The 27,727-nt window shown below is 47.4% G+C and overlaps 1 protein-coding gene across 1 annotated transcript; it reads left to right on the top strand.

Moving 5' to 3' along the window:
- Positions 1-2,352: 2,352 nt before the first annotated feature.
- On the top strand, positions 2,353-13,158 carry sts (steroid sulfatase (microsomal), isozyme S). The gene is made up of 9 exons (XM_068309339.1): positions 2,353-3,028; positions 3,125-3,246; positions 3,375-3,497; positions 4,420-4,843; positions 4,918-5,054; positions 5,134-5,271; positions 10,225-10,384; positions 10,485-10,606; positions 11,413-13,158. The coding sequence occupies exons 1-9, from the start codon at positions 2,883-2,885 to the stop codon at positions 11,748-11,750; spliced, it is 1,710 nt and encodes a 569-aa protein (XP_068165440.1). The 5' UTR covers positions 2,353-2,882; the 3' UTR covers positions 11,751-13,158.
- The last annotated feature ends 14,569 nt before the right edge of the window (positions 13,159-27,727 follow it).

Genomic DNA, 27,727 nt, shown 5'->3' with positions numbered 1-27,727 from the left:
AGAAGCTTCAGTCCTGTGAGGAGCTCAGGATGGGTGGAGGTTCTGCACGTGGAGCCCCAGTGCAGGAGGTCTGTAGAACCAGGAGGACCAGCTGGACCAGGACCTTCTCTGAGGGACTTCAGATGTTTGGAAACGTTTGCTGGGTTCCGTTCAGATGTGCTGACAACTGGTTTTTAGGTGAGGAAGACGTCGGATCCAGATGAAGGCGTGGCTCCTGGAACATTTTGGAGACCCTGGCAGATGTTTGTGGTCTCCAGGCATTAGAAACCGCTTCATGACCTAACAGGCTTCAACACTGAAACATCCTAGAAGCTGAAGTCTTGCATTGGCGTGTTGATCCTCAAGCTGGCTTCTGCTCCAAACTGAAGGTTTGCTGATGAAGATGAAGCAGAAGCGCTCTGGTCTGGGGGGGGTTCATGGAGGACAGGGAGGAGGAACATCTGAAGGGATCCTGACAGATGTGTTGGATCTGATGGATGAAGAACTCAGCTGTCATCACCATCATCATCACCACCAGGCCCACACTGCTGTCTAATGGGAACCAGAGCTGCTGGCAGCACCTGTCCGTCTGAGGACGAGCTGCTGAAAGCTGATTGGCTGCAGACGCGAGCCGCGCCCCATCATCTGCAGCGAGGGCGTCGACCCCACGGCCTCCTGTGAGTCCAGTCCTGACTGGGTTAACTGGTGGTCTGTGTGTGATGGGGATCGATTCCACACACACACACACACACACACACACACACACACACACACACACACACACACACACACACCAGCTGACGTTGCCCCCGGCGATACAGGAAGTAACGCATCTGAGCTTTAATGGTGAGGCGGGTTCGGGTGTGAGAACCGCCTCCAGATGCTGACCTCATCATGTGGGCGGAGCCGAGCAGCTGAAGGCCCTGACCTGACGGCTCCGCCCCCAGATGGAGTCAACATGTTGAGTCGACGCCAAGCGTCCATCAGGTCTCCCCCTGTGGTCTCTGGGGGGGGGGGCTCCTCCAGCAGTAACTACCGTCAGCGTGTTGAGTCACTACAGACATGTTGGAGTCACTACCGACGTGTTGAGTCACTACAGACATGTTGGAGTCACTACAGACGTGTTGAAGTCACTTCAGACGTGTTGGAGTCACTACAGACGTGTTGAGTCACTACAGACATGTTGGAGTCACTACCGACGTGTTGAGTCACTACAGATGTGTTGAAGTCACTACAGACGTGTTGGAGTCACTACAGACGTGTTGAAGTCACTACAGACCTGTTGAAGTCACTACAGACGTGTTGAAGTCACTACAGACGTGTTGGAGTCACTACAGACGTGTTGAGTCACTACAGACGTGTTGAAGTCACTACAGACGTGTTGGAGTCACTACAGACGTGTTGAGTCACTACAGACGTGTTGGAGTCACTACCGACGTGTTGAGTCACTACAGACGTGTTGAAGTCACTACAGACGTGTTGAGTCACTACAGACGTGTTGGAGTCACTACCGACGTGTTGAGTCACTACAGACGTGTTGGAGTCACTACAGACGTGTTCCATGTTTCCACTCTGATTCTGTGTGTCTGGACTGACACCAGTTCTCCATGTTGGGTCGGGTTTGTTTCCAGGTGACTGGTTGGAGTCCCGTGGATCTACCTGCTGTCAGAGACACGCCCCTGATTGTGGTCCCACCAGAGCCACACACGTATAAATATATAAAATACACACCAACATATATAATCAGAGTCCCAGCAGGACGCCGCCTCATTCCTGCAGTCACCAGTTCAACACAGACGAGACTTCATAAAGGAAAAGTATCATCACAGTCATTATAGCAGCATTTATTGATGTAGATATGTATGTTTGTTAACGGCCTACTGATTCACTACTTGTTCACTATTTATTCATTATTTCCTCACTATTTGTTCACTATTTCCTCACTATTTGTTCATTATTTCGTCATTGTTTACATTGTTTACTCACTGACTGTTACTGGGGGAGGGGATCACCAGTCGTCTGTCGGGATTGTTGAACAATCCCGCCCCCTGCTGGTGACTCTATATATCTCGCCTGAACCGTATGGAGTGGATCCTGTGGGGCCCCGTGGGGTCTAACTCAGCGCTTTTATTATGGGATGGTGAAGACAGGCGTCACTTATCCGTTCAAATAATAGTAAATAATAATGACTGAATAAACGCCATCCTTCATTCAGATTTAATCCCATTCACTGATCGATACTGATCGATGGTTTCCCCCTCCAGAAGAAAGAACAAAGTCACGTGTCACTCGAACTATCGCGAGATTCTCGTCTCGCCTGTTGGACTTCGCGCGCGAGCCTCCCTGGACCGGAAGCGGCGCTGATCAGCTGACCTGACGGTAGGTGGGAAAAAACACGTTCACGTCGAAACCCGTGACTTTGAAGAGCTTCTCGTGCCTGCCTCTGACGTCACCGCGTCATACACACGTCACGTGACGTGTGGGCACGTGGACACGTCCTCAGTGACTTGGTATCGACGCTGGATCAGTGATCGATGGGACTGATCGGAGGTGTTTCCGCACAACCTGCCGTGATGCGTTCAGGGACCGGCGGAACCCTCAGACACAGGAACGCTCAAAGCCGAAGCTGTTAGCTTTTGTTATCACGTGACCAGGAGACGTCCCTCTTTATTGATTATGATTGATTTGAATAGAAAAGAGGAAAAGACACTTTATTGTTCTACTTTTAACACTTTGGAATCAGAACGTTAATCCAATCCTGTTGTGATCGGGGGGGGGAACGGGTTCCAGACGGAGCTTCTGTTCCTCAGGTGTGTTTACAGCAGGTGGAACCAGGACCGTGTAGCGCTGACCCGCGTCCCGGTGCTGTTGGCTGTGTGTGGACCCGCCCCACACGTTTGGACATGGGGGGCACGTGGCTGCCGTCCTCCCTTCTCCTGCTGCTCCTCACCCGGGCCTCCCCCCAGGACGGCAGACCCAACTTCATCCTGATGATGGTGGACGACCTGGGCATCGGGGACCTGGGTTGCTATGGCAACAGGACCCTGAGGTGAGACGTGTTCTCTGAGCAGAGCCCCCCCCCACACACACACACACACTCCAGTGAGAGCAGTTAGACAGGAGGTGAACCTGTGTGTGCCTGCAGGACCCCCCACATCGACCGGCTGGCCCAGGAGGGGGCCACGCTGACCCAACACATCGCTGCTGCCAGCCTCTGCTCGCCCAGCAGGGCGGCGTTCCTCACCGGGCGATACCCCGTACGATCAGGCCAGTCCTCCAGTGACACGCCCCCAGAGTCACATGACTCTGATGTGTTTCCACTTCCTGGATCATCGCCGATGCCTTCAGGGTGGTCCGTGCCCCCCGGCGCTCTGAGGTTGTTTCTCTCCCAACAGGACTGGCCAGCGACAGCGGCGCTGGGGTGTTTATCTTTAACGCCGCGTCTGGGGGCCTCCCCAGCCACGAGGTCACCTTCGCTAAGATCGCCCAGCAGAGGGGCTACGAGACGGCGCTGATAGGTAGGGCAATTACCCCCCCCCCCCATCTCAGCAGAGGGTAAATGAGGCTCCTGCTGCTGGTCGGGGTTTGAACACGTTTGAGCTGCGATTCTTCTGTACATCAGGAACACGTAAAGGCTTCAAAGGGGTATTAAAATATAAAGGGTTTTAAAGGGGGTATTATAATATAAAGGGTTTTAAAGGGGGTATTATAATATAAAGGGTTTTAAAGGGGGTATTATAATATAAAGGGTTTTAAGGGGGTATTATAATATAAAGGGGTTTTAAAGGGGGTATTATAATATAAAGGGTTTTAAAGGGGGTATTATAATATAAAGGGTTTTAAGGGGGTATTATAATATAAATGGTTTTAAGGGGGTATTATAATATAAAGGGTTTTAAAGAGTTTTAAGGGGGTATTATAATATAAAGGGTTTTAAAGAGTTTTAAGGGGGTATTATAATATAAAGGGTTTTAAAGAGTTTTAAGGGGGTATTATAATATAAAGGGTTTTAAAGAGTTTTAAGGGGGTATTATAATATAAAGGGTTTTAAAGAGTTTTAAGGGGGTATTATAATATAAAGGGTTTTAAGGGGGTATTATAATATAAAGGGTTTTAAGGGGGTATTATAATATAAAGGGTTTTACAGGTTTTGAAAAGGTTTTATAGATATGTAATATATATATATATATAGATATATAGATATAGATATAGATATATAACATATATATATATATATATACATATATATATACATATATATATATATATGTATATATATCTATAATGTAAAGTAACTGAATCAGACTCCGGTGACTCGGGTGTGTGTGGATGCTAAATGGAACTGGCCCCTCCAGAGGTCCAGTTCCTGCTGGAGGGGGTGGGATCCTGAACCTGAGGCACACGGTTTCCCCTAACAGCAATGACCTTTGACCCCTCCAGGGAAGTGGCACCTGGGGCTGAACTGTGATCGCCGTGACGACCACTGCCACCACCCCCACGCCCACGGCTTCCAGCACTTCTTCGGGGTCCCCCTCACCAACCTGAGGGACTGCCAGCCGGGTCACGGCACCGTGTTCCGGGTCCACCGGTACGTCCCGTACGGGGCCGTCCTCAGGACGCTGGGCGGGGTCTGGATCGCCGCGCTGCTCCTCCACCGCACAGGCGTGGTCACCGTCCGCCGCTGGATGCTCGTCGGCCCGCTGGTGCTGCTGGCTGTTGCCGTGGCGATGGTGGTTGGGTTGATCCTGGCGGTCCCGTACCTTAACTGCGTCCTCATGAGGGACGAGCAGGTTCTGGAGCAGCCCTTCAGGGCGGAGAACCTGACCCAGACCATGACGCGGGAGGCGGTGGACTTCCTGGAGAGGTGGGCGTGGCTCCTGAGGTGAACCAGTGATTGGTGGTGGTTGGTTAAGCGTGTTCTTCATCCCGTTCCTGCAGGAACGCGGCGCGGCCCTTCCTCCTCTTCCTCTCCTTCCTGCAGGTGCACACCGCCATGTTTGCTTCAGCCGCGTTCAGAGGAACCAGCCGCCACGGGATCTACGGGGACGCCGTCCAGGAGGTGGACTGGAGCGTGGGTGAGTGGACCGGACCCCCCCAGACTCCCTTCAGTCTAACTGGTCTAACTGGTCCGTGTGTGACTGCTGCTGGTCCCAGGTCAGATCATGGAGACGCTGGACAGACTGGAGCTGAAGGACAACACGCTGGTCTACCTGACCTCAGACCAGGGAGCTCACCTGGAGGAGGTCTCTGCAGGGGGGGAGGTCCACCACGGAAGCAACGGGATATACAAAGGTACAGCGTGTGTTTGGGGACCCCCCAGCCTTAAATTTTATTCAGTCTGTACAAAATAAACACAACTAAAGGCTACAGTTAGCTTCAGCGTCTGTTTTCTAGCTTCTTAACAGTCCAGTCCAGCAGGTTCCTCATCTGTGTGCTGTCACCATAGTAGGGTGATGATGATGGTGATGATGATGGTGGTGATGATGGTGATGATGATGGTGATGATGATGGTGATGATGATGATGATGGTGATGATGATTATGGTGATGATAATGATGATGATAATGATGATGATTATAGTGATGATGATGATAGTGATGATGATGATAGTGATGATGATGATAGTGATGATGATGATGGTGATGATGATTGTGATGATGATGGTGATGATGGTGATAATGATGATGATGATGGTGATGATGATGGTGATGATGATGATGATGATGATGATGATTGTGATGATGATGGTGATGATGGTGATAATGATGATGACGATGATGATGGTGATGATGATGATGGTGATGATAATGATGATGATAATGATGATGATTATAGTGATGATGATGATAGTGATGATGATGATAGTGATGATGATGATAGTGATGATGATGGTGATGATGGTGATAATGATGATGACGATGATGATGGTGATGATGATGATGGTGATGATAATGATGATGATAATGATGATGATGATAGTGATGATGATGGTGATGATGATGATGATAATGGTGATTGTGATGGTGATGATGATGGTGAAGATGATGATGGTGATGATGATGGTGATGATGATGATGATGGTGATGATGATGATGGTGATGATAATGATGATGATAATGATGATGATGATTATAGTGATGATGATGATAGTGATGATGATGCTGGTGATGATGCTGGTGATGGTGATAGTGATGATGATGATGATAGTGATGAAGATGATGATGATAGTGATGATAATGATGGTGGTGATGATGATGGTAATAATATAAATTGTCAGTTTTTTTTAAATAGTTTGAGTTCAAGTCATTCAGACTCAAATTTCTCTCATACTGAGGTAAACAGTTTACATCCATCCAGAAAACAGATTTTTAATCTAATCTAATTTAATCTAATGTAATCTAATCTAATCTGATCAATCAATCAATCAATCAATCAATCAAGTTTTATTTATATAGCGCTTAATCATGTGAACAGACATTTCAAAGCGCTGTAACAGACAGAGAAACCCAACTGAACCCTCCAGAGCATCAGAGACAGTGGTGGAAAAAACTCCCTCATTGAGGAACTGGTCTTGCACCAGGAGCTAGTGTGACTAAGCCACCGTGGCTCAGTGTAAAATAATTGAGTAAGCCACAAAAGGCCACATTCTGTGTCCAAGACAGTTGTGCATGGGTGGACAACCAACGCTCGTCACGGGGGTCGTTGGTGAGGTCCGGGGGTCCTCCTCCGGGAAATGTTTTAGAAAACGGGGTTGTTTTCCTGCATTCTGAGGACAAAATCTTGTGTTCAGTTTACCTCCAAAAACCCCCTAAAGCCAACAGCTGGAGCTGAACTCTCTTTATTTCTGTCCTACTTTATGCAGGAATGAATGTGAGATTCAACCATTGAAAACTTCATTCACTCTGAAGATACAGTCAGACTAAATATTACTCAGTGTTTACTGGTAGTTTTACTGAGACTAGAAGACATTTCAACTTTGACCTCCACCAACACCGTTGGTATGTCGTAGTTTAGTTTATTTGTTTTAATCCAATAACATGATTTTTCATTTCAATCTAAAAAGACATATAAAACATCAAGCGAGGTGAAAACACATTTACATCATCGCTGGTTATTCCTGCTGGTCAGAGGGAACAAAAGTCTAAGACTACAAACAAGTATTGATAATATCTTTCATTGACCTTCTGATCGGTCTGTCTCCACTCCTCCCCCCTCTCAGCACTCACTGGATTCTTTTGATCGATGGTCCTCTCCTTGTCTTACACCAATTCGCGGGTTCAGCTTGGAAAAATACAATATTTTGTTTTTCATTGGACGAGAGGAGGTCATGACCCGAGTGCATATTTAATGATCGGGAGCGTTCGGGTCACTTCGGCTAAATTCCGTCGGCATGTGGAAATAGCGGTGCTACTTCCGCTAGCACCACTCACTAGCAGCAGTAGCGGCGCTGGCTCCCCTCGCTAGCGGAAGTAGCGGCGCTAGCGCTGCTAGCGAGCGGCATTTGCGGCGCTAGAGCCGCTAGCGAGCGGCAGTAGCGGGACTAGCGTCGCTCACTAGCGGAAATAGTGAGTGCCACTAGCGAGCGAAAAAGTTGTAAGTTTTAGCCTTTTCCGTAAAAATAAGAACGCCACTGTGGCTACGCAGTCTAGAAACCTTGTAGCCAATCTGGAATTGGCGAATGGCTAGTGCAAAACCACAGGAAGAAACTCCGGGCAGGACCCAGACTCTTTTGGGCGGCCATCCGCCTCGACCGGTTGGGTGGAAAAGAAATCAAAGGAAGACAAGAACAGCATCAGAGAGAGAGAGACAGAGAGAGAGTGGTAGATAGACCAGATAGAGGCAGTATCAATATGGTTAAGGTTGATAAAGTCAAGGCACAATTACAGCTGTGTGGATGACTGTATGGAGGAAGGAGGAAGAAAGGAAGCAGGACCCCAGCCGATGGATAGTTGAGGGGTGATACTGGTGGGCTTGGAGGAGAAGGTCCACAGAGGAAGGTCCACGGCGGCTGGGCGGATGAGGGGTGGAACAGTAAGATGACACCAAGGAAGAGAGGCAGCAGGACCCCAGTCGATGGTTAGGTGGGGGGTGATACTGGTGGATGGGAGGTGTAGGTCCACAGCAGATGGTCCACAGCGGATGGGTGGATGAGGGGTGAACCTGAGAAAAACCTGTGAGGACATAGAGCACAGAGACTCCAGGGAAGAAGTTTAGTTAGTACGGTGTGATTGGAGACTTGAAGGGTGAGGTCAGAGAGGAGGAGGAGTAACAGATGGTTGGAGAGAAGGGGGAGGAGAGAGGAACTCAGTGAGTCTGGATGTTGAGTCTCCAGCAGTGTAGGTCTATATGAATATAAACGTAGTAATCTGAGTTGTCATTAATTGTAAAATTTATGAAAAAGAAAAGTTTTGAGTCTAGTCTTAAATAGTGAGAGGGTGTCTGCCCCCCGAACTGAGGTAGGGAGGTGGTTCCACAATAGAGGGGCTTGATAGCAAAAGGCTCTAGCCCCTGTCCTACGTTTATAAATTCTAGGAACCACCAGTAGGCCAGTATGTTGAGAGCATAATGCTCTAGATGGATTATAAGGAACTAAAAGTTCCTTCAGATAGGTCGGTGCCACGAAGGGCTTTGGAAGTGAGGAGGAGTATTTTAGAATCTATCCTAGCTTTCACAGGAAGCCAGTGCAGAGAAGCCAGCACAGGAGAAATATGTTCCCTGGTACTGGTCCTGGTCAGAACCTGGTCTCTAGTACTGGTCCTGGTCAGAACCTGATCTCTGGTAATGGTCCTGGTCAGAGCCTGGTCTCTGGTACTGGTCCTGGTCAGAACCTGATCTCTGGTACTGGTCCTGGTCAGAACACGGACAGCAGCATTCTGGATTAGTTGAAGAGTCTTCAGCGACTTTTTGGGGCAGCCTGAAAAAAGTGCGTTACAGTGATCTAGTCTGGAAGTGATGAAAGCGTGGATTAATTTCTCTGCATCACTCCGTTTTAAAATATGTCAATATGTCAATATGTTTGGTCATCCAATCTTTAATCCCTTTGATACACGCCTGTAATTTGCACAACCGGCTGACTTCGTCAGGTTTAATTGAGAGATATAATTGCGTATCATCGGCATAACAAAGGAAGTTGATGGAGTGTTTCCTTATCAAATTACCCAGAGGAAGCATGTACAAGATAAATAGTATTGGACCAAGAACCGGGCCTTGAGGAACTCCATAACTAACTGTAGTTGACTGAGAGGAGTTGTTATTAACGTGAACAAACTGGGAACGGTCAGTTAAATAGGACTTAAACCACATCAGTGCTGATCCCTTAATACCAATTGTTTGGTCCAGACGTGCCAGAAGAATATTGTGGTCAATTGTGTCAAACGCCGCACTGAGGTCCAAGAGAACCAGTATAGAAACAAGTCCTCTGTCTGAAGCGGTTAGAAGGTCGTTGCTAACCTTGACAAGTGCTGTTTCCGTACTATGATGTTCCCTGAAACCTGACTGGAAATTCTCGAATAAACTGTTGGATTTAAGGAAATCACAGAACTGATTAGCGACTATTTTCTCCAACATCTTAGATAAAAACTGGATATTTGAGATGGGTCGATAATTATTTAGAACAGTAGGGTCCAGGTTAGGTTTGATTACAGCTACTTTAAAGGACCGTGGTACGGATCCTGTAGATAAAGACATGTTAATTGTATTAAGGAAGTGGTTGCCAAGTAAAGGTAGGGCTTCTTCGATGAGTTTAGTTGGAATTGGATCCAACAGACAGGAGGATGGTTTAGCTGAGGAGATTATTTTAATCAGCTGACTAATCTGTGTTGGAGAAAAGACAGATCAGTCAGCTGATCTGATCTGATCTAATCTAATTTAATCTAATCTAATCTGAGTTGATCTGATCTAATCTAATCTGATCTGGTCTAATCTAATCTAATCTGATCTGATCTGATCTGATCTGGTCTAATATAATATAATATAATATAATATAATATAATATAATATAATATAATATAATATAATATAATATAATATAATATAATATAATCTACGGTAATACCACAGACAGGTTGGTGTGTGAGCTGACCTCTAGATGCAGTGGAATGTGTTTTACTGTGGGGGGAGTGGGGGTTTCTGTGGGTGTGGCTGTAGAGATCACCTGGGTTGTACCAGACTCCGCCCACCCAACACCATCCTGATTTGGAGCTGGATGAGAAACGCTCTCGTGGTTTTCTGTCCTTCCTGGAGCAGCAGGGAAGTCCACCAGCTGGGAGGGGGGCATCCGGGTGCCAGGAATCCTGCGCTGGCCGGGACACATCCCCAGGGGCAAACGCATCGACGAGCCCACCAGCAACATGGACCTGTTCCCCACCGTGGTGAAGCTGAGTGGGGCTGTAGTCCCACAGGACAGGTGAGGCTGGGGCAGCCTGGTAACCATAGCAACGCCTACATTTTGGAGACTTTGGGCTCTGACTCGTTTCCATCACTGTGACTCGTTTCCTCCTCTGCAGACACATCGACGGTCACAACCTCATGGATCTGCTTCAGGGGGGGGCGGAACGGTCGAAGCACGAGTTCCTGTTTCACTACTGCAACGCCTACGTGAACGCAGTGCGATGGCACCCCAGAAACAGTAGGGTCACCCCACACCCCAGAAACAGTAGGGTCACCCCACGCCCCAGAAACAGTAGGGTCACCCCAACGCCCCAGAAACAGTAGGGTCACCCCAACACCCCAGAAACAGTAGGGTCACCCCAACGCCCCAGAAACAGTAGGGTCACCCCACGCCCCAGAAACATTAGGGTCATTACTACTGTAAATACTAAAGTAATGTGATTACTACTGTAAATACTAAAGTAATGTGATTACTACTGTAAATACTAAAGTAATGTGATTACTACTGTAAATACTAAAGTAATGTGATTACTACTGTAAATACTAAAGTAATGTGATTACTACTGTAAATACTAAAGTAATGTGATTACTACTCTAAATACTAAAGTAATGTGATTACTACTCTAAATACTAAAGTAATGTGATTACTACTCTAAATACTAAAGTAATGTGATTACTACTGTAAATACTAAAGTAATGTGATTACTACTCTAAATACTAAAGTAATGTGATTACTACTCTAAATACTAAAGTAATGTGATTACTACTCTAAATACTAAAGTAATGTGATTACTACTCTAAATACTAAAGTAATGTGATTACTACTCTAAATACTAAAGTAATGTGATTACTACTCTAAATACTACAGTTCTATTCCCTCAGACTGACCAGAAATATTTACAGGACATTTAAACGACACAGAGTAAATCAATCCAGGTTCCGGCGGTTCTGATTATACGTCAGTTTAAAGAACCCGTTAAACGAAGCAAACTGCTCCTAAATCCAGACGCTGAAGTTTCTCTGCTGTTATCTGTTTTCCTCCAGGCAGCTCGGTGTGGAAAGCCTTTTACTTCACGCCTGACTTCTACCCTGAGGGTGTGAACGCCTGTTTCCACACACACGTCTGCTTCTGCCAGCCGGACTTCGTGACCTATCACGACCCCCCGCTGCTCTTTGACCTCTCCAGAGACCCGTCAGAAACCACGCCGCTGACCACCGACACCGAGCCGGCCTTCCACTCCATCCTGGCTGTGATGCAGGAGGCAGTGGAGACGCATCGGAGGACGGTGACCCCCGTGGAGAACCAGCTGTCCATCAGGAACCTGATCTGGAAGCCCTGGCTGCAGCCCTGCCGCTCCTCCATCGCCTGGCTCTGTCAGTAGAGCAGACCGTTTCACTGTGTGGACCTGGACCATTTCACTGTGTGGACCTGGATTGTTTCACTGTGAATCGGGACTGTTTCACCGTGTGAACCTGGACTGTTTCACTGCGTGAACCTGGACTGTTTCACTGTGTGGACCTGGACTGTTTCACTGTGTGGACCTGGACTGTTTCACTGTGTGAACCTGGACTGTTTCACTGTGTGAACCTGGACTGTTTCACTGTGTGGACCTGGACTGTTTCACTGCGTGGACCTGGACCGTTTCACTGCGTGGACCTGGACCGTTTCCCTGTGTGAACCTGGACTGTTTCACTGTGTGGACCTGGACTGTTTCACCGTGTGAACCTGGACTGTTTCACTGCGTGAACCTGGACTGTTTCCCTGTATGAACCTGGACTGTTTCACTGTGTGGACCTGGACTGTTTCACTGTGTGAACCTGGACTGTTTCACTGTGTGGACCTGGACTGTTTCACCGTGTGAACCTGGACTGTTTCACTGCGTGAACCTGGACTGTTTCCCTGTATGAACCTGGACTGTTTCACTGTGTGGACCTGGACTGTTTCACTACGTGAACCTGGACTGTTTCACTGCGTGGACCTGGACAGTTTCCCTGTGTGAACCTGGACTGTTTCACTGCGTGAACCTGGACTGTTTCACTGCGTGGACCTGGACTGTTTCACTGCGTGAACCTGGACTGTTTCACTGTGTGGACCTGGACTGTTTCACTGTGTGGACCTGGACAGTTTCCCTGTGTGAACCTGGACCGTTTCCCTGTGTGAACCTGGACTGTTTCACTGCGTGAACCTGGACCGTTTCACTGTGTGGACCTGGACTGTTTCACTGTGTGAACCTGGACTGTTTCCCTGTGTGAACCTGGACTGTTTCACTGTGTGGAACTGGACCGTTTCACTCTGTGAACCTGAACCGTTTCACTGTGTGGACCTGGACTGTTTCCCTGTGTGGACCTGGACTGTTTCAGTGTGTGAACCTGGACTATTTCACTGTGTGGACCTGGACTGTTTCACTGTGTGAACCTGGACTGTTTCCCTGTGTGAACCTGGACTGTTTCACTGTGTGGAACTGGACCGTTTCACTGTGTGGACCTGGACTGTTTCACTGTGTGAACCTGGACTGTTTCACTGTGTGGAACTGGACCGTTTCACTGTGTGGACCTGGACTATTTCACTGTGTGGACCTGGACTGTTTCACTGTGTGAACCTGGACTGTTTCCCTGTGTGAACCTGGACTATTTCACTGTGTGGACCTGGACCGTTTCACTCTGTGAACCTGAACCGTTTCACTGTGTGGACCTGGACTGTTTCCCTGTGTGGACCTGGACTGTTTCAGTGTGTGAACCTGGACTGTTTCACTGTGTGGACCTGGACTGTTTCACTGTGTGGACCTGGACTGTTTCCCTGTGTGTGTGTTGGTTCATAACAGATAAAATCACATCATTACATTTAGAACCAACAGAAGTCGTTCTATTGGATGAATGAATCCATCACCACCTCCATCCGTCTAAATAATAATATTAGAATATAGTAAACAAAGCTAAACATTAAATATACTGAATAAATATGCAGAAACAAACAGATTTTATTGACCTAATTATATTGTGGCAGGAAGTGAATGAAGTTATTTCCTATTCATGGGGAGGAAAAAGAAAAAGACACCAAACACAAATTTGCACACAAACAAACCTCATGGATAATAAATGAACATTAGAAGAACTGAAGATGAAGTGGAATGAAGGAGGAGCGTGTGGAGTGCAGCCGGAACAAAAAAGAATTGGTTAATAAAGGCGTCATTTAGAGGAGCTTAAACTACAAACAGGAAGCTCTCCAGGAGATGATCTACAGATTAATTTCATAAAGGGTTCAGAAATCAAACGAGTCTTTTGAATGCATGAAGTAATGATTAGATGAAGGAAGAAGCTCCCTTCATCACACGTCTGTTTCATCACCTGTAGAGGAAGGGAAGGATGTGTTATATGTTCTAATCGTTTGTTAACAACACACCATACTGAGATGTCAGCAACCTTATCCACAAACACTTTGTAAAATAACATTTTAATGTGAAAAGCAAACTCTAAACAGAACTTATTTAGTTTCCTTTGTTCTGATTTCATGGATTTATTCATTATTCACTGATTAAAAATACAAATCAGAGTCAGTTTGTTCAGGTTTGTTTTTGCATGTCTGTGTTTAATGCTTCTACTGCTTCTTTTATTTTGAAAGACTTAATCCAGTTTCTCCCACTGGTTGTCGTGAGACACACACTGTTGTGTTTGTGTGATCTTTGTTCTTCAGTGTTAATTCTTTCCATATTATTGCTGGAGGGGAAGCCTTCAGTCTGGTCGGTCCTGTCTCTTTAAGACAGAGGTGTGCTGTGAGTCATGTGACCACTGTCAGGAAGTGGATTCACTAAACTCAGCTGGAAGCGGTCTGCAGCCAATCGGTGAGTCCTTCAGTTCATGTCTTTGCTGCTCCAGTCATCGTTTGGTTTCTGCAGTTTGTTTGTTAGGTGTGAATTGTGTCTGTACGTCCTGGTTTACCGCCGAGCATCATGGGAGTTGCAGTCTCTATTGTTGAAGGACTGAATACACCATTTGCATTGACTTACTGATGAATTACTATTTATATTTAGATTTTGTATAAGAGCTTTTTAAACTATAATTGATGTCCATTATTCTGATATATTTTAGTTTAATTAATACTTATGTTTACTGCATCAGATGTAGAAGGTCATTGATGGTTTTGTGATGAAACATGCGTTGCTCTGTTTAACGTCATTTTTACTTATTATTGTGATGTTTTCATATAAGTGAAACGTTGCTTTTCTCAAACTCTCAGGTTTATTAACTACATCCTGTTAGTTCCACTATATGAACTAGTTTGGCTGCTGTTAATCCCACAATTTAACTGCTGATGCTTTTGACTCAGAGAAATAAGACAAACAAAAGTGTAAACTGTTTAACCCTTTCCTTGTAATATCATCGTTGGGTGAAAAACGGAACACGTGCAAATTAATCTGGGAATGAAAGCACTTGTAGTTTAAATTTATTTAAGACAAGAATGTTTTTCACCTTTATGTGACTGTTGCTAAATTTAGAGGATTTTTATTTAACTCTTTGAGGGTGTGGTGCTTTCCTACTGTTTATTTAGTGCTTGTGTTCAACACATCTGTGACGTAAACAGCAGGAATCCATCCTGACCTCAGCAGATGAGGAAGAGGAGGGTGGACTCTTAGCAAAGACCCTTTTTATTTTAAGAAATCTTTAATATCAGCATGCTGCTGATCTTATTTATGACATTTAGACTGTTAGTAGTGTGTTTCACAGTGACGCCTCAGAACTTCCTGCCTGATCAGTGCTTACAGTTCACTAATGTTCACCAGCAGAACAGGACGGCGCTGCAGGTGTGTGTAGTCAGCAGCTCAGTAATGACTCTGATGAAGCGTTCTGCTTCCAGGCACTCAACCTCTTCACCGTTTCATTACAGAAGGTGATTTCCAACCAGACGGGCAAAAAACACACAAAACTGCAGTTTAAGGCTTGTTGTAATTGAGTCTCATTAGTGGAACCAGCAGGTGGGTTTTCGTCCCCCCAGTGGGGAAACTCCACCGAACACATCTGCGTGGATAAATTCTTCTGGGTTCACACACAAAACTATTTAGTTGTTTCAGAAAAGCAGTTTAGGAGCTGAAAAGTTTTTACGCCACTGATAGTTATGAAGCAAACATGTTAACGGTTCAATGTATGAACAGAAAACATACAAGAAACCAGGGAATAAGTTTCCAAATGAGTCGACGAATCAGGCTGGTGTTCCTGCAGCTGTCCTACAGATGTCACTCTCACACATAATGGACAACCTGCTGCATCTCCTGAAGCTGGAGGGAATCAAACCCTCACCCAGCAGCAGACGGGCCAGAGCAAACGTCCTGTAGAGGAAACGTCCTGGAAAACGTCCTGCAGTGGAAATGTCCTGCAGTGCAAACGTCCTGCAGTGGAAACGTCCTGGAAACGTCCTGCAGTGGAAACGTCCTGTAGAGGAAACGTCATGCAGAGGAAATGTCCTGCAGTGGAAACGTCCTGCAGTGGAAACGTCCTGCAATGGAAACATCCTCCAGTGGAAACGGCCTTCAGAGGAAACGTCCTGGAAACGTCTTGCAGTGGAAACTTACTGTAGTGGAAACATCCTGCAGTGGAAACGTCTTGCAGTGGAAAGGTTCTCCAGTGGAAACGTCCTGCAGTGGAAACGTCCTGCAGAGGAAACGTCCTGGAAACGTCCTGCAGTGGAAACGTCCTGCAGAGGAAACGTCCTGGAAACGTCCTGCAGTGGAAACGTCCTTCAGAGGAAACGTCCTGGAAACGTCTTGCAGTGGAAACGTCCTGCAGTGGAAACGTCCTGCAGTGGAAACGTCCTGGAAATATCCTGCAGTGGAAATATCCTGCAGTGGAAAGGTCCTCCAGTGGAAACGTCCTGCAGTGGAAACGTCCTGAAGTGGAAACGTCCTGCAGTGGAAACGTCCTGAAGTGGAAAGGTTCTCCAGTGGAAACGTCCTGCAGTGGAAACGTCCTGCAGAGGAAACGTCCTGGAAACGTCCTGCAGTGGAAACGTCCTGCAGTGGAAACGTCCTTCAGAGGAAACGTCCTGGAAACGTCTTGCAGTGGAAACGTCCTGCAGTGGAAACGTCCTGCAGTGGAAACGTCCTGGAAATATCCTGCAGTGGAAATATCCTGCAGTGGAAAGGTCCTCCAGTGGAAACGTCCTGCAGTGGAAACGTCCTGAAGTGGAAACGTCATGCAGAGGAAACGTCCTGCAGTGGAAACGGCCTTCAGAGGAAACGTCCTGGAAACGTCTTGCAGTGGAAACTTACTGTAGTGGAAACATCCTGCAGAGGAAACGTCTTGCAGTGGAAACGTCCTGCAGTGGAAACGTCATGCAGAGGAAACGTCCTGCAGTGGAAACGGCCTGGAAACGTCCTGCAGTGGAAACGTCCTGCAGAGGAAACGTCCTGGAAACGTCCTGCAGTGGAAACGTCCTTCAGAGGAAACGTCCTGGAAACGTCTTGCAGTGGAAACGTCCTGCAGTGGAAACGTCCTGCAGTGGAAACGTCCTGGAAATATCCTGCAGTGGAAATATCCTGCAGTGGAAAGGTCCTCCAGTGGAAACGTCCTGCAGTGGAAACGTCCTGAAGTGGAAACGTCCTGCAGTGGAAACGTCTTGCAGTGGAAAGGTTCTCCAGTGGAAACGTCCTGCAGTGGAAACGTCCTGCAGAGGAAACGTCCTGGAAACGTCCTGCAGTGGAAACGTCCTGCAGAGGAAACGTCCTGGAAACGTCCTGCAGTGGAAACGTCCTTCAGAGGAAACGTCCTGGAAACGTCTTGCAGTGGAAACGTCCTGCAGTGGAAACGTCCTGCAGTGGAAACGTCCTGGAAATATCCTGCAGTGGAAATATCCTGCAGTGGAAAGGTCCTCCAGTGGAAACGTCCTGCAGTGGAAACGTCCTGAAGTGGAAACGTCCTGAAGTGGAAAGGTTCTCCAGTGGAAACGTCCTGCAGTGGAAACGTCCTGCAGAGGAAACGTCCTGGAAACGTCCTGCAGTGGAAACGTCCTGCAGTGGAAACGTCCTTCAGAGGAAACGTCCTGGAAACGTCTTGCAGTGGAAACGTCCTGCAGTGGAAACGTCCTGCAGTGGAAACGTCCTGGAAATATCCTGCAGTGGAAAGGTCCTCCAGTGGAAACGTCCTGCAGTGGAAACGTCCTGAAGTGGAAACGTCATGCAGAGGAAACGTCCTGCAGTGGAAACGGCCTTCAGAGGAAACGTCCTGGAAACGTCTTGCAGTGGAAACTTACTGTAGTGGAAACATCCTGCAGAGGAAACGTCTTGCAGTGGAAACGTCCTGCAGTGGAAACGTCATGCAGAGGAAACGTCCTGCAGTGGAAACGGCCTTCAGAGGAAACGTCCTGGAAACGTCTTGCAGTGGAAACTTACTGTAGTGGAAACATCCTGCAGAGGAAACGTCTTGCAGTGGAAAGGTTCTCCAGTGGAAACGTCCTGCAGTGGAAACGTCCTGCAGAGGAAATGTCCTGGAAACGTCCTGCAGTGGAAACGTCCTGCAGAGGAAACGTCCTGGAAACGTCCTGCAGTGGAAAAATCCTGCACTTCAAAGTTGATCTTCCTGCCTGGGGGGCTGTCCACCATCCGTGACGGGGGCGTGAACTTCCTGTGAAGTTCTGCTCCAGCTTCACTTGGGGGGGGGGGGTTACACTCCAGCCAAAGATCACATGACGGCTTTCCATGTCAAGCTAGAGATGAAAAATATCATGAATGTGTGTGATGACATAAAACCAGCTACAGCTCACACACACACACACACACACACACACACACACACACACACACACACACACACACACACGCGCCGCTGATATTCTTTTTAATTTGACGAGTAATTCCCAACCGTTCCGGTCTGATCTGTAACGTAACGGTCAGCTCATCCGGGATTCTCTCTTCAGAAACCTAACATCGCCATGGAAACCGTCTCCACATCCGGCTGGTGGATGGAGGGAACGGAGCCTGGTTCACACGTTTGATGTTCTCCATGGAGAGCTGAGGGATTCAAGGGAATATTAAAGTTTGGTCAAAGCTTCAGGAGAACGAGCGACAGGCTGAAAGCGTGACGGCTTCAGCCTGTCATGTGAACCCGTCATGGGAACCCGTCATGTGAACCCGTCATGTGAACCCGTCATGTGAACCCGTCATGTGAACCCGTCATGTGAACCCGTCATGTGAACCCGTCATGTGAACCCGTCATGTGAACCCGTCATGTGAACCCGTCATGTGAACCCGTCATGTGAACCCGTCATGTGAACCCGTCATGTGAACCCGTCATGTGAACCCGTCATGTGAACCCGTCATGTGAACCCGTCATGTGAACCCGTCATGTGAACCCGTCATGTGAACCCGTCATGTGAACCCGAGGAAACACAAACATTAATGTACAGGAGCTCAGTGTGTTTGATCCGTGTGTCTTACAGTGGATGCAGTAGAAGCTAAAGTTAGCTTAGCAGAACTTTAGCATTAGCACAGAGCTAACAAACTGACGCCGACTTTTCAAATACTCCAAACCACTTCACAATGGTATAATAAACCCGAAATAATGTGTGTGTGTGTGTGTGTGTGTGTGTGTGCGATATTCTGCCATATTAAACACCAGGCATCTGAATGAAGCTACTATGGCCCTACTTTGTCCCCCCCCCCTCCAGCGGTGTCCCTGGGGGGGGGGGGGCAGCTCTTCTTCTGTCAGCACTTATTTCCCAGGATTCCCTGCGTTCCTGGCGCGTCAGCAGAAGTCCCTCAGCTTTAATGTTGATGCTAATGTTCAGCCTGAGGAGCTTTAGGTGGTTCCACCGCGCCCAGCTGAACGCGGCCCCTGGGGGCCACTGTGAGCCATCTAAGTAACGGAGGTGTGTGTTCTGTTAGTTCAGAGGAACACACACATCAGAGTTCTGAGCTTCAGGAATCCATCCATGATATTCTGTAATCCAGTTTAATCTGATCACCAAGAAGCTAAAGATCTGGAGTCCAGCATTACTCGTGTCGTACCTCCGAGGGCTGCTGACTCAGCTTAATCTCTTTTGGATTTTTAAAAAAAAAAATTTTTAAACAGGAAAAGAGAAGAAAGGAAACCTGGACGTCCTGTGAGGGACGGAAGGAGGAAGACGAGACAACAGATGTCCAGAGGCTGGAGGAATGAGAAGCTGTGGTCTGGACCAATCAGAACCCTCACCTGACGGGTCCTACCTGGACACGTTCACGTCTGACAGCAGGTGGCAGCATCCCAACATGTGATCCCAGTGTGTGTGTGTGTCTGCTGTTCTCATCAGAGACCCCCCCCCCTCCGCATTAGAATAGAACACATAACAACATTGTGCGTGTACGCTGCAGGGCGGCGCGTCTCCAGGGAGACAGACGTGTTGTTCTAATGGGGCTAACATTACAGACTAATTGGAGACGGGACGCCGTGGGGCTGTGTCACATGATCAGTGTGTGCTCAGCGATCAATACCAGGACACCGTCCAGACAGCGTGGTGTTTAAGAAGATGTTCTGGTCCGTTCATGGAGTGCAATCGGCGAGGAAACGCTGATCAGGGAATTGTGGGTAATTACCAGCAGCCACTAAAGTGGCCTTAAACACAAGTGGTGTTATAGACCTGAAGAGCTTATTACAACATCCACTGATCAGTATATAGACTATACAGGATGTAGAGTCTGGCCCCGCCCTCCAGAGTCTGGCTCCGCCCTCCAGAGTCTGGGTCCTGGCCAGAGTTTCTTCCTCTTTTAGGGGGTTTTCCCCCCGCTGCCATGGCTGATGGTTGTTCTGGAGGTTCTGTTGGGTTTCTCTGTCTGTTAAAGGGATTTGAAATGTCTGCTGATGTGATTAAGTGCTCTAAAATAAAAGTTGATTGATTGATTGATTGATTGATTGATTGATTGATTGATTGATTGATTGATAAACCAGACAGACTGTAGTGTTTCTATAGTGTCTCAATCTAAGAATGGAAGCAGCAGGCTGGTCTGGTGGAATGTTTCCACACACTTCTCTGAAGACGTGGGTCATGAATGGACTCTTGGGGTCAGGGGCTCCTGCTTGACCTGTGCCTCAGCGTCCTCCAGTGAGCTCGTGACTCTATTCATTAGGTGGTTTTTGGAGACGTGGCCCTCCGAAGAGCAAAGAGGTGAACAGATTGTGATGCAGCTCCGGACCAAACGGCTCTGGTGAACCCTCTGCAGCCCTGTCAGACTCTCTAGTGCTCTTCTAGTACTTTGTTTGTATCCTGATGAGGGCCTCGATCCAGAGGAGAGCCTGCTATCACTGCCCTTTCCAGCTTGAATGAAAGTGAACATAAGAGTCCAGTCTGTGAGGGTCTTGGGTTTACCGTGACTCTAGTGGAAAATGTGTTTTCATAAAATAATCTCTCACATTCCAGTGAGTGTGAGTGGCATGACAATCGTCTGTCAATCGGGCTGTATGACGACTGATTGAACATGGTTTCGTCATGGTAACTGTTGTTTACATGAGCAGTGATGCCAGTCCCCAACATGATTGATACCTGTCCAGCATGTTTCATGAGGACCTTTGACAGTCTGAGCTGGACTGACTTCTCCTGGCCACCATGCTCCACCTATGGATGTGCTGATGGTCTGTTATTGGGACATGATTAAAACAATTTCCTTTTTATTATTCCAGAACTGTTGGATCCCAAACCTTCAGTGGGTTCTGCAGCTGGGACTCCAGTGGGTTCTTCTGTTGGCTGTTTAATAAAACAGTAGGATTCTGTCCCAGCCAATGGGTGAAGGCCCTCAACAGCTTCAGAGGAGCCGGTTGCTTTGTTAGCTGGGGTGGTGTCCAGGAGACAGGTTGTTAGACCTGTCTCCAGTACAGAGTTGAGTTGTTGAAGGTCAGGGGTAGAGGAGGTGTCCATGTGGACATTGGGTCTCATATCTGTGTGTAAACGTCCTGTGTTTGAGGTTCATTGATTGGTTCATCTGGGCCCTACTGAGTAGAACTGTGTCGGTACAGCTTTCCTGCTGAGGCTGATGGGAGTCGACCCCATTGACCTCTGACTGCCAGCCGGGCTACAGTCCTGAACAGACATTTGAAGGTTCTCTGTTCTGGTGAACACAAGGCCTTGAACGAGGCTGGTGGGGTCCGATCCCAACAGGAACAGGTGTGAACACTCCGTCAGCAGCTGCAGGAGACGCTCCAGGCTTGGTCTCGTCTCTCTCAGGCGTATTTTTAGATGAGACTCACGAGTCCTGACAGGTTTTTGACATCACCCCGTCAGAGGAGAACAGCGTTTCCCAGCATGCTGAGCAGCATGCAGATGCCCTTTCCTCTCTTATCTGTATTCCCCTGAGAGTCTGACCTGGAAAGGTTAGGCCACCGTCCCGTAAAAGTCAAGCCGCCACTCAGCGCCGGGTTTTCTTTGAAACACATTTGGCCTGACAGGATTTAAACTCGTGTTTCTGTAGATCACAGGTTTCCCTCCAAACCTCCACCAGGGGGCGTCCAGGGGGAACGGCGCTAACCATTAGCTGCGTTTAAACACAGTGAGACAGTTAGCCTCAGCCGTGTCCGTGTTTATAGGAACTCAGATATTATTAGCATTATTACCAGGCTTTAGAATGTTAGCGTCATGTCCTTATAAAGGCGTCTCACAACACCTGTCCTGATTGGGCACCAAGACCAGGACCTGATGGGGGTCCGTTCATATGACCTGATGGGGGTCCGTTCATATGACCTGATGGGGGTCTGTTCATGTGCCTGGTGGGGGTCTGTTCATGTGCCTGGTGGGGGTCTGTTCATGTGCCTGGTGGGGGTCCGATCATGTGCCTGGTGGGGGTCCGTTCATGTGCCTGGTGGGGGTCTGTTCATGTGCCTGGTGGGGGTCTGTTCATGTGCCTGGTGGGGGTCCGATCATGTGCCTGGTGGGGGTCCGATCATGTGCCTGGTGGGGGTCCGTTCATGTGCCTGGTGGGGGTCTGTTCATGTGCCTGGTGGGGGTCCGTTCATGTGCCTGGTGGGGGTCGGTGGATTATTTCTGACAGCAGTCAGTCACAGCAGGCTGAACAGACTGCGTCTGATTGGCTGTTCATCACGGCGCTGACGGGGAGGGACACGACCCAGCGTTCACACTCACACCTGTTAGAGCCAAAAATGATCGTCATGTCTGTGGAGGTGAGAAGACAAGACCCCCCCCCCCCAGAGGAAACCATTGGGGAGAAGAACCCCAATACGACCAGTGTGTCGTCTGTGGTGACTGTGTGTGTGTGTGTGCGTGTGTGTGTGTGTGTGTGTGTGTGTGTGTGTGTGTGAGCATGCTGAACTCCATCTGATGCGTAGGCGTGTCCTCTGGGGGGCGGGCGGGGCGTCTGCTCACATGCAGTACCGCCTGCCGCCATGTGGGGGAGCAGTTGTTCTTCACAGAACCTGGAGGACCTCGGTGTGAAACGTTCTTCAGTCGTAACACCATCAGTCACCAGGGGGGGGCGTAACCCACATACATCCGCGCTCCGGACACACACCTGATCCCCCAACCAACATAAAGCATCCCCCTAGTTCCCGTTGCCATGGTGATCCTCTTCATCTTCAGCTGCACACTCACACTTTATGAAGGATTTGCCTCCGACAGACGGATGGTGTGAGTGTAAGAGGGCAGTTATGTCAGCTGGGAGGAGGGAAGGGAGATGTTTATCATGGGGGGTGGGGGGTGGAGGGGGGGTAAACTGCTGAGTCGTGCTCCTGATCCTGTGGACGAGGTCGTCTCTACTCTCATCTCTTCCCTCCACTGATGGAGGCATTGATCACCAGGGATTCTATCGATCCATTATTGATGACTCAGCACTAGTGATGACAACAAACTCCTCTTTTTAGGGAGTTTATGTTATATTATATATATACAGTATATAATATAAATGACATTATATATATTATATTACCTGAGTGTCGTTACGAGGGGTGAACCATAAGGTTCTGTCCGGCGTGAAGGGGAGCGGCTGACGTCCTGTTCAGTGTTCACACCCCACCACAAATCAGCCCCCCCCCCATCTGAAGACCTACATCTCAGCCCCTGGTTACATCCCATAGTGTCCTCTTAGTCCAATCAGAATCCAGATCGGAATTCTCAGGGTTTCTATTGACCTTCACACTAATGAAGTGATTCTATTGGTTGGTGTAATATCCGTGTGGACGAGTCTGTTTTTCTGGGTTTATCTCAGTTTGACTAATGGAGTCTGTCAGGAGGAACACAAACCAGCCCCCCCCTCCACCCACAAAATTTAAACAGAATATGACATTAAAATAGAACATTTATCTATCGGAGCTGTTTTTAATACCTTCTGAATATGTATTACTCGATTACCCCGCACTAGAAATCGTTCAACACTAAATCTCCAACCCAGTCTGCTTAGTCAGCACTTCTCTACCTGATGATCAATCTGTCTAATCTGCACCACAAAGAGGTTTGCAAATGTCCTCAGAATCCAACATAGAACACAATTTGTGATTTCCTTGTTTTACTTGTACTGATAGAGGTGGAGAACTCCATGTTTTTGTTGCTTCCAGGATGGACGGGTCTGGTTCCCTCTGGTCAGACTGTCTGGTTGATCCAGAACGCTGCTGCAGGCGTTCTGACCAGATTTAGTCGTCATAAAGAATCGTAAATGTCCTGTTTTGGCCTCTTTCCAATGCAAAATCCAGAACAGAAATTAAAATTCCCCCTCTAAACATGAATTAAACATTACACTCTCATATTGTGGGGTCACTCTGATCCCAGTAGCCTCCAGAAGTAGACCAGCCCTCGCCTCAGGAGTATCTCTCTCATTCCGAGCGGCGAAATGAAACGATTGCTGGGTTTGGAAAGAGGATTGGATCTAGAGCTGCTGTAACTTAGAGCTACTCAAATAAAATGTCTTGGACCTGAGCAGCTGCTGGACCAACAGGAGATCTTCTGCAGTGCTGCAGTGGCTGGAGAAACATGTGGGTTGAAAAGGTGATGTTCTGCTGTATCAGCAGCTCCTGCGCTCTAACACAGCTCCCAGGTGATGGCACACAGAAGTGTGTGTGTGTGTGTGTGTTTATCCAGAGAGCGCTGCTGCTTTTGCTGCTGTTTCCCAGCTATTTCCTGCTCACACACACACACACACACACACACACACACACACACACACACACACACACACACACACACACACGCCTCTGCTTTTTGTGAGGTGAGGAGAATCTGGAGATGCTCTGTATCTTCTGCATCTCGTCTGTGGGAATAATGGGCCACATCAGGAAGGCCAGTGTGAGTAAGACCATAGATCAAAGCACTAGCTTTGATCTATAGCAGTAGGTCAGAGCACTGATCTTTGACTATGCAAGTACGTCAGGGTAAAATTTTGAATCCAGGGGTGTCACAGGATGTTGCAGTCTGACTGCATTGGTTCTAGTTGTTTGTAGAAAATTTTTTTTCTCCACAAATTACAGTGGTACCTCTACTTACGAAATTAATTGGTTCCGGAAGAAATTACGTAAGTAGAAAATTACGTAAGTAGAGACACGTTTTCCATGCAAATGCCCTAATCCGTTCCAAGCCCACAAAAATTCAGACATAAATGTTTTATAAAGCATAAAAATGCATCAAAACATGGAACAAATACATGTTACGATTAGATTATTACACAATAAATGAGAGTTGTGCATAACGTAAAAAACAACGAATAGAGTAAAGAGTAATAATGATGGTTATTTACCTTTTAACTGCTGTCCTCATTGTTTTTTGCCCTTTTGTCTTTTCTTTCCCTCTTTTTTCCGTCACTTTCTTGGGGTCCATAGTGAATACGTACTCAAAAAGTTATTATATTTGTGCAAAACTATCAGAACACCTCACGGGTCGAGGGCTGAATGTCGAAGACACTCCATTAACACCTCTAGCTGCACACAGAGGTGGAGTGGCATCCCTCTTAGCCAATGGGATGCCAGGAAGATACGTAATAGGTAATAGCCAATGACAGAGCAGCTATGAGAATGTTGCGTTCAGGAACCTGTGGGAGATTCGAATATCAGCCGATACTGTGTTTTTACATTACGTAAGTCAAAATTTCTTTCGTAAATAGAGGTAATATTTTCCTGCTGAGAAATTTCGTAAGTAGAAAATTTCGCAAGTAGAGACATTCGTAAGTAGAGGTATCACTGTACTGTATTTTATCCTAAATATGTAAAAGAAATATGAACTATGTGGCATGAATCAAACAAGCTAATGTGTTTGGAGGTCATGTTTTTTTCGTGATGGTTTTGGAGAGTAATCTTTCTCATGCTAGTTTTTGAAGACATGAACCACATGTGACTATTTTGCGCCTGAGGGTCAAGTCATTTGTGATCATCACACAAAAACCAGAACTGAAAATACAAGAAGGCTGAAAACACAGTTGAGACGTTATGAAAGTACAAACAATGCAAATATAGAATTCCCTGACGGAACCTCCTTAAGGGATCATTAAAGTTCTACTCTACTCTCTACTCTCTTCCTTTTCTAAATGTTTTTGTGCTGGTGAAAGGTGAAGAAGTGTGTATTGATAAAAATGGGCCCCAAGCATGACACGAATACACTCGTACTGTGGTAAAAATAATCAATCACAGAAGCATCATTAAGATAACAAACATCTAGTTGTCTCACCAGCGCTCTCCTTTCCACTAAAAAGTCTTGATTTTTAATGAGCAGGGACGAGTCGATCAACACCAAACAGTAGAATCAGGATCACACAAGTGGTGCTGGTCTTCAGGAGTCAGTCTGAACATCTCGAGGGGTTCTCTCAGAAGAGAAGGTATCCCTCAGGAGAGAAGGTATCCCTCAGGAGAGAAGGTATCCCTCAGGAGAGAAGGTATCCCTCAGGAGAGAAGGTATCCCTCAGAAGAGAAGGTATCCCTCAGGAGAGAAGGTATCCCTCAGGAGAGAAGGTATCCCTCAGAAGAGAAGGTATCCCTCAGGAGAGAAGGTATCCCTCAGGAGAGAAGGTATCCCTCAGGAGAGAAGGTATCCCTCAGGAGAGAAGGTATCCCTCAGCTGAAGTCAACCAGAAGAGGAATTCGTCTTGAGGCTTCAGCCTTTCCTGCTCTCTCTCTCTCTCTCCAGAATGCAATCATCAATTTTCACGAAAGGTCTCAAAGCCTTTTGGGAAGTCCACGAGGGTAATCATGTCTCTGACAGTGATGGAGATACGATCAACAAAGACGTCATGTAAAGACTCCACTCACTACCTTTCTGAATTTCTTGTCACATATCCTCATTGGTTCTATTCCAAAAAACTCATTTTCTTCCAGGTCTCTACATACAGTGGTCCTCCCTAACCCTACCAATCCTACCAAACGGCCCCCGCATCTCCCGGACTACAGAAAATTGTGAACGAGATCCCGTCTCAGTGATGTTGTATCCATCAGCTGTTTCCAGGACAGTAATCTGTACAGTACGTACCATTAAAGGAGAGTAGATCAAAGCAATGACGATGATGATGATCAAAGAGATGTGGTAGCATCCACAGGAACAGGATGCTATAAGAGGAAGTCATGTTTGAGCTGCAGCTCTCAGACCGTTTCCTACAATGTCTAGTGGTGACCAAGTCAACGCTGAAGCTTCTCCCAGTTCACTTGAGCCATTTTATTCTCCGGACCTACAAATGGTCAACCGGGAAATCGAAGAGCACAAGAAGAGATTAAAAATTCTTATTGCTATCAAGACTGCCATGGAACACAAGGACACCCCTCCACAGAAGAAATGCTGCCACTGGCACAGCTTCTGGGTTCAGGTGGGGATAGCAGCTGCTGCCATCACCGGAGCGGTGGGTGTTTTAGGGTACTGCTACTTGTGCCTCAACATGCAGAGTCTTTGGCATCAGCAGCTTTATCTTTACATGTATTTACAGGATCTGTGATCAGAATGCTGTTCAGGGGCGGCGGTGGCTCAGTGGTAGAGCGGCGGTAGAGCGGGTCGTCCAGTGTTCCAAGACCGGCGGTTCGTTTCCCGCTCCCGCCCAAAAACACCCGGAGAGTGAGCTGACGGTGGGAGGTGTCAGCTCAACTGCAGAGCACTCGAGGCGCCTTTGAGCAAGGCGCTGTCTTCCCTTACAAGTTGCTCATTTGGGTGCTCCACAAGGAAGCTGCCCGCCACCCCTGTATGCATACAGGACCCCTGTGAGTGCGTGCAGGGCCTGTACACACACATATATATGTGTGAGTGAATTACCTACACTGGCGTGTGCCACTGAGACATCATTACAGTATATATATTAAAAAAAAGTATGTAAAAAAGAATGTCTGTGAAAAGGTTTGGAGTACAAATCTGAGACGTGTCTGTGTGGGTTCCCTCCGGGTTCTCCGGCTTCCTCCCACCTGCAGAAACATCAGCTGAGACATGGTAAAGAACGAGATG

Source organism: Antennarius striatus, chromosome 24 (genome assembly GCF_040054535.1).
Source record: "Antennarius striatus isolate MH-2024 chromosome 24, ASM4005453v1, whole genome shotgun sequence".
Lineage (NCBI taxonomy): Eukaryota > Metazoa > Chordata > Actinopteri > Lophiiformes > Antennariidae > Antennarius > Antennarius striatus.
Note: the sequence above shows the minus strand (reverse complement) of the source record. Positions and strands in the feature narration are given on the sequence as shown.

Excerpts from the sequence above, each read along its gene's own strand:
- sts (XM_068309339.1), top strand. The coding sequence starts at position 2,883 with ATGGGGGGCACGTGGCTGCCGTCCTCCCTTCTCCTGCTGCTCCTCACC. Across the intron at positions 3,029-3,124 it reads TATGGCAACAGGACCCTGAG|GACCCCCCACATCGACCGGC; the intron begins GTGAGACGTGTT and ends GTGTGCCTGCAG. Across the intron at positions 10,385-10,484 it reads GCTGTAGTCCCACAGGACAG|ACACATCGACGGTCACAACC; the intron begins GTGAGGCTGGGG and ends CCTCCTCTGCAG.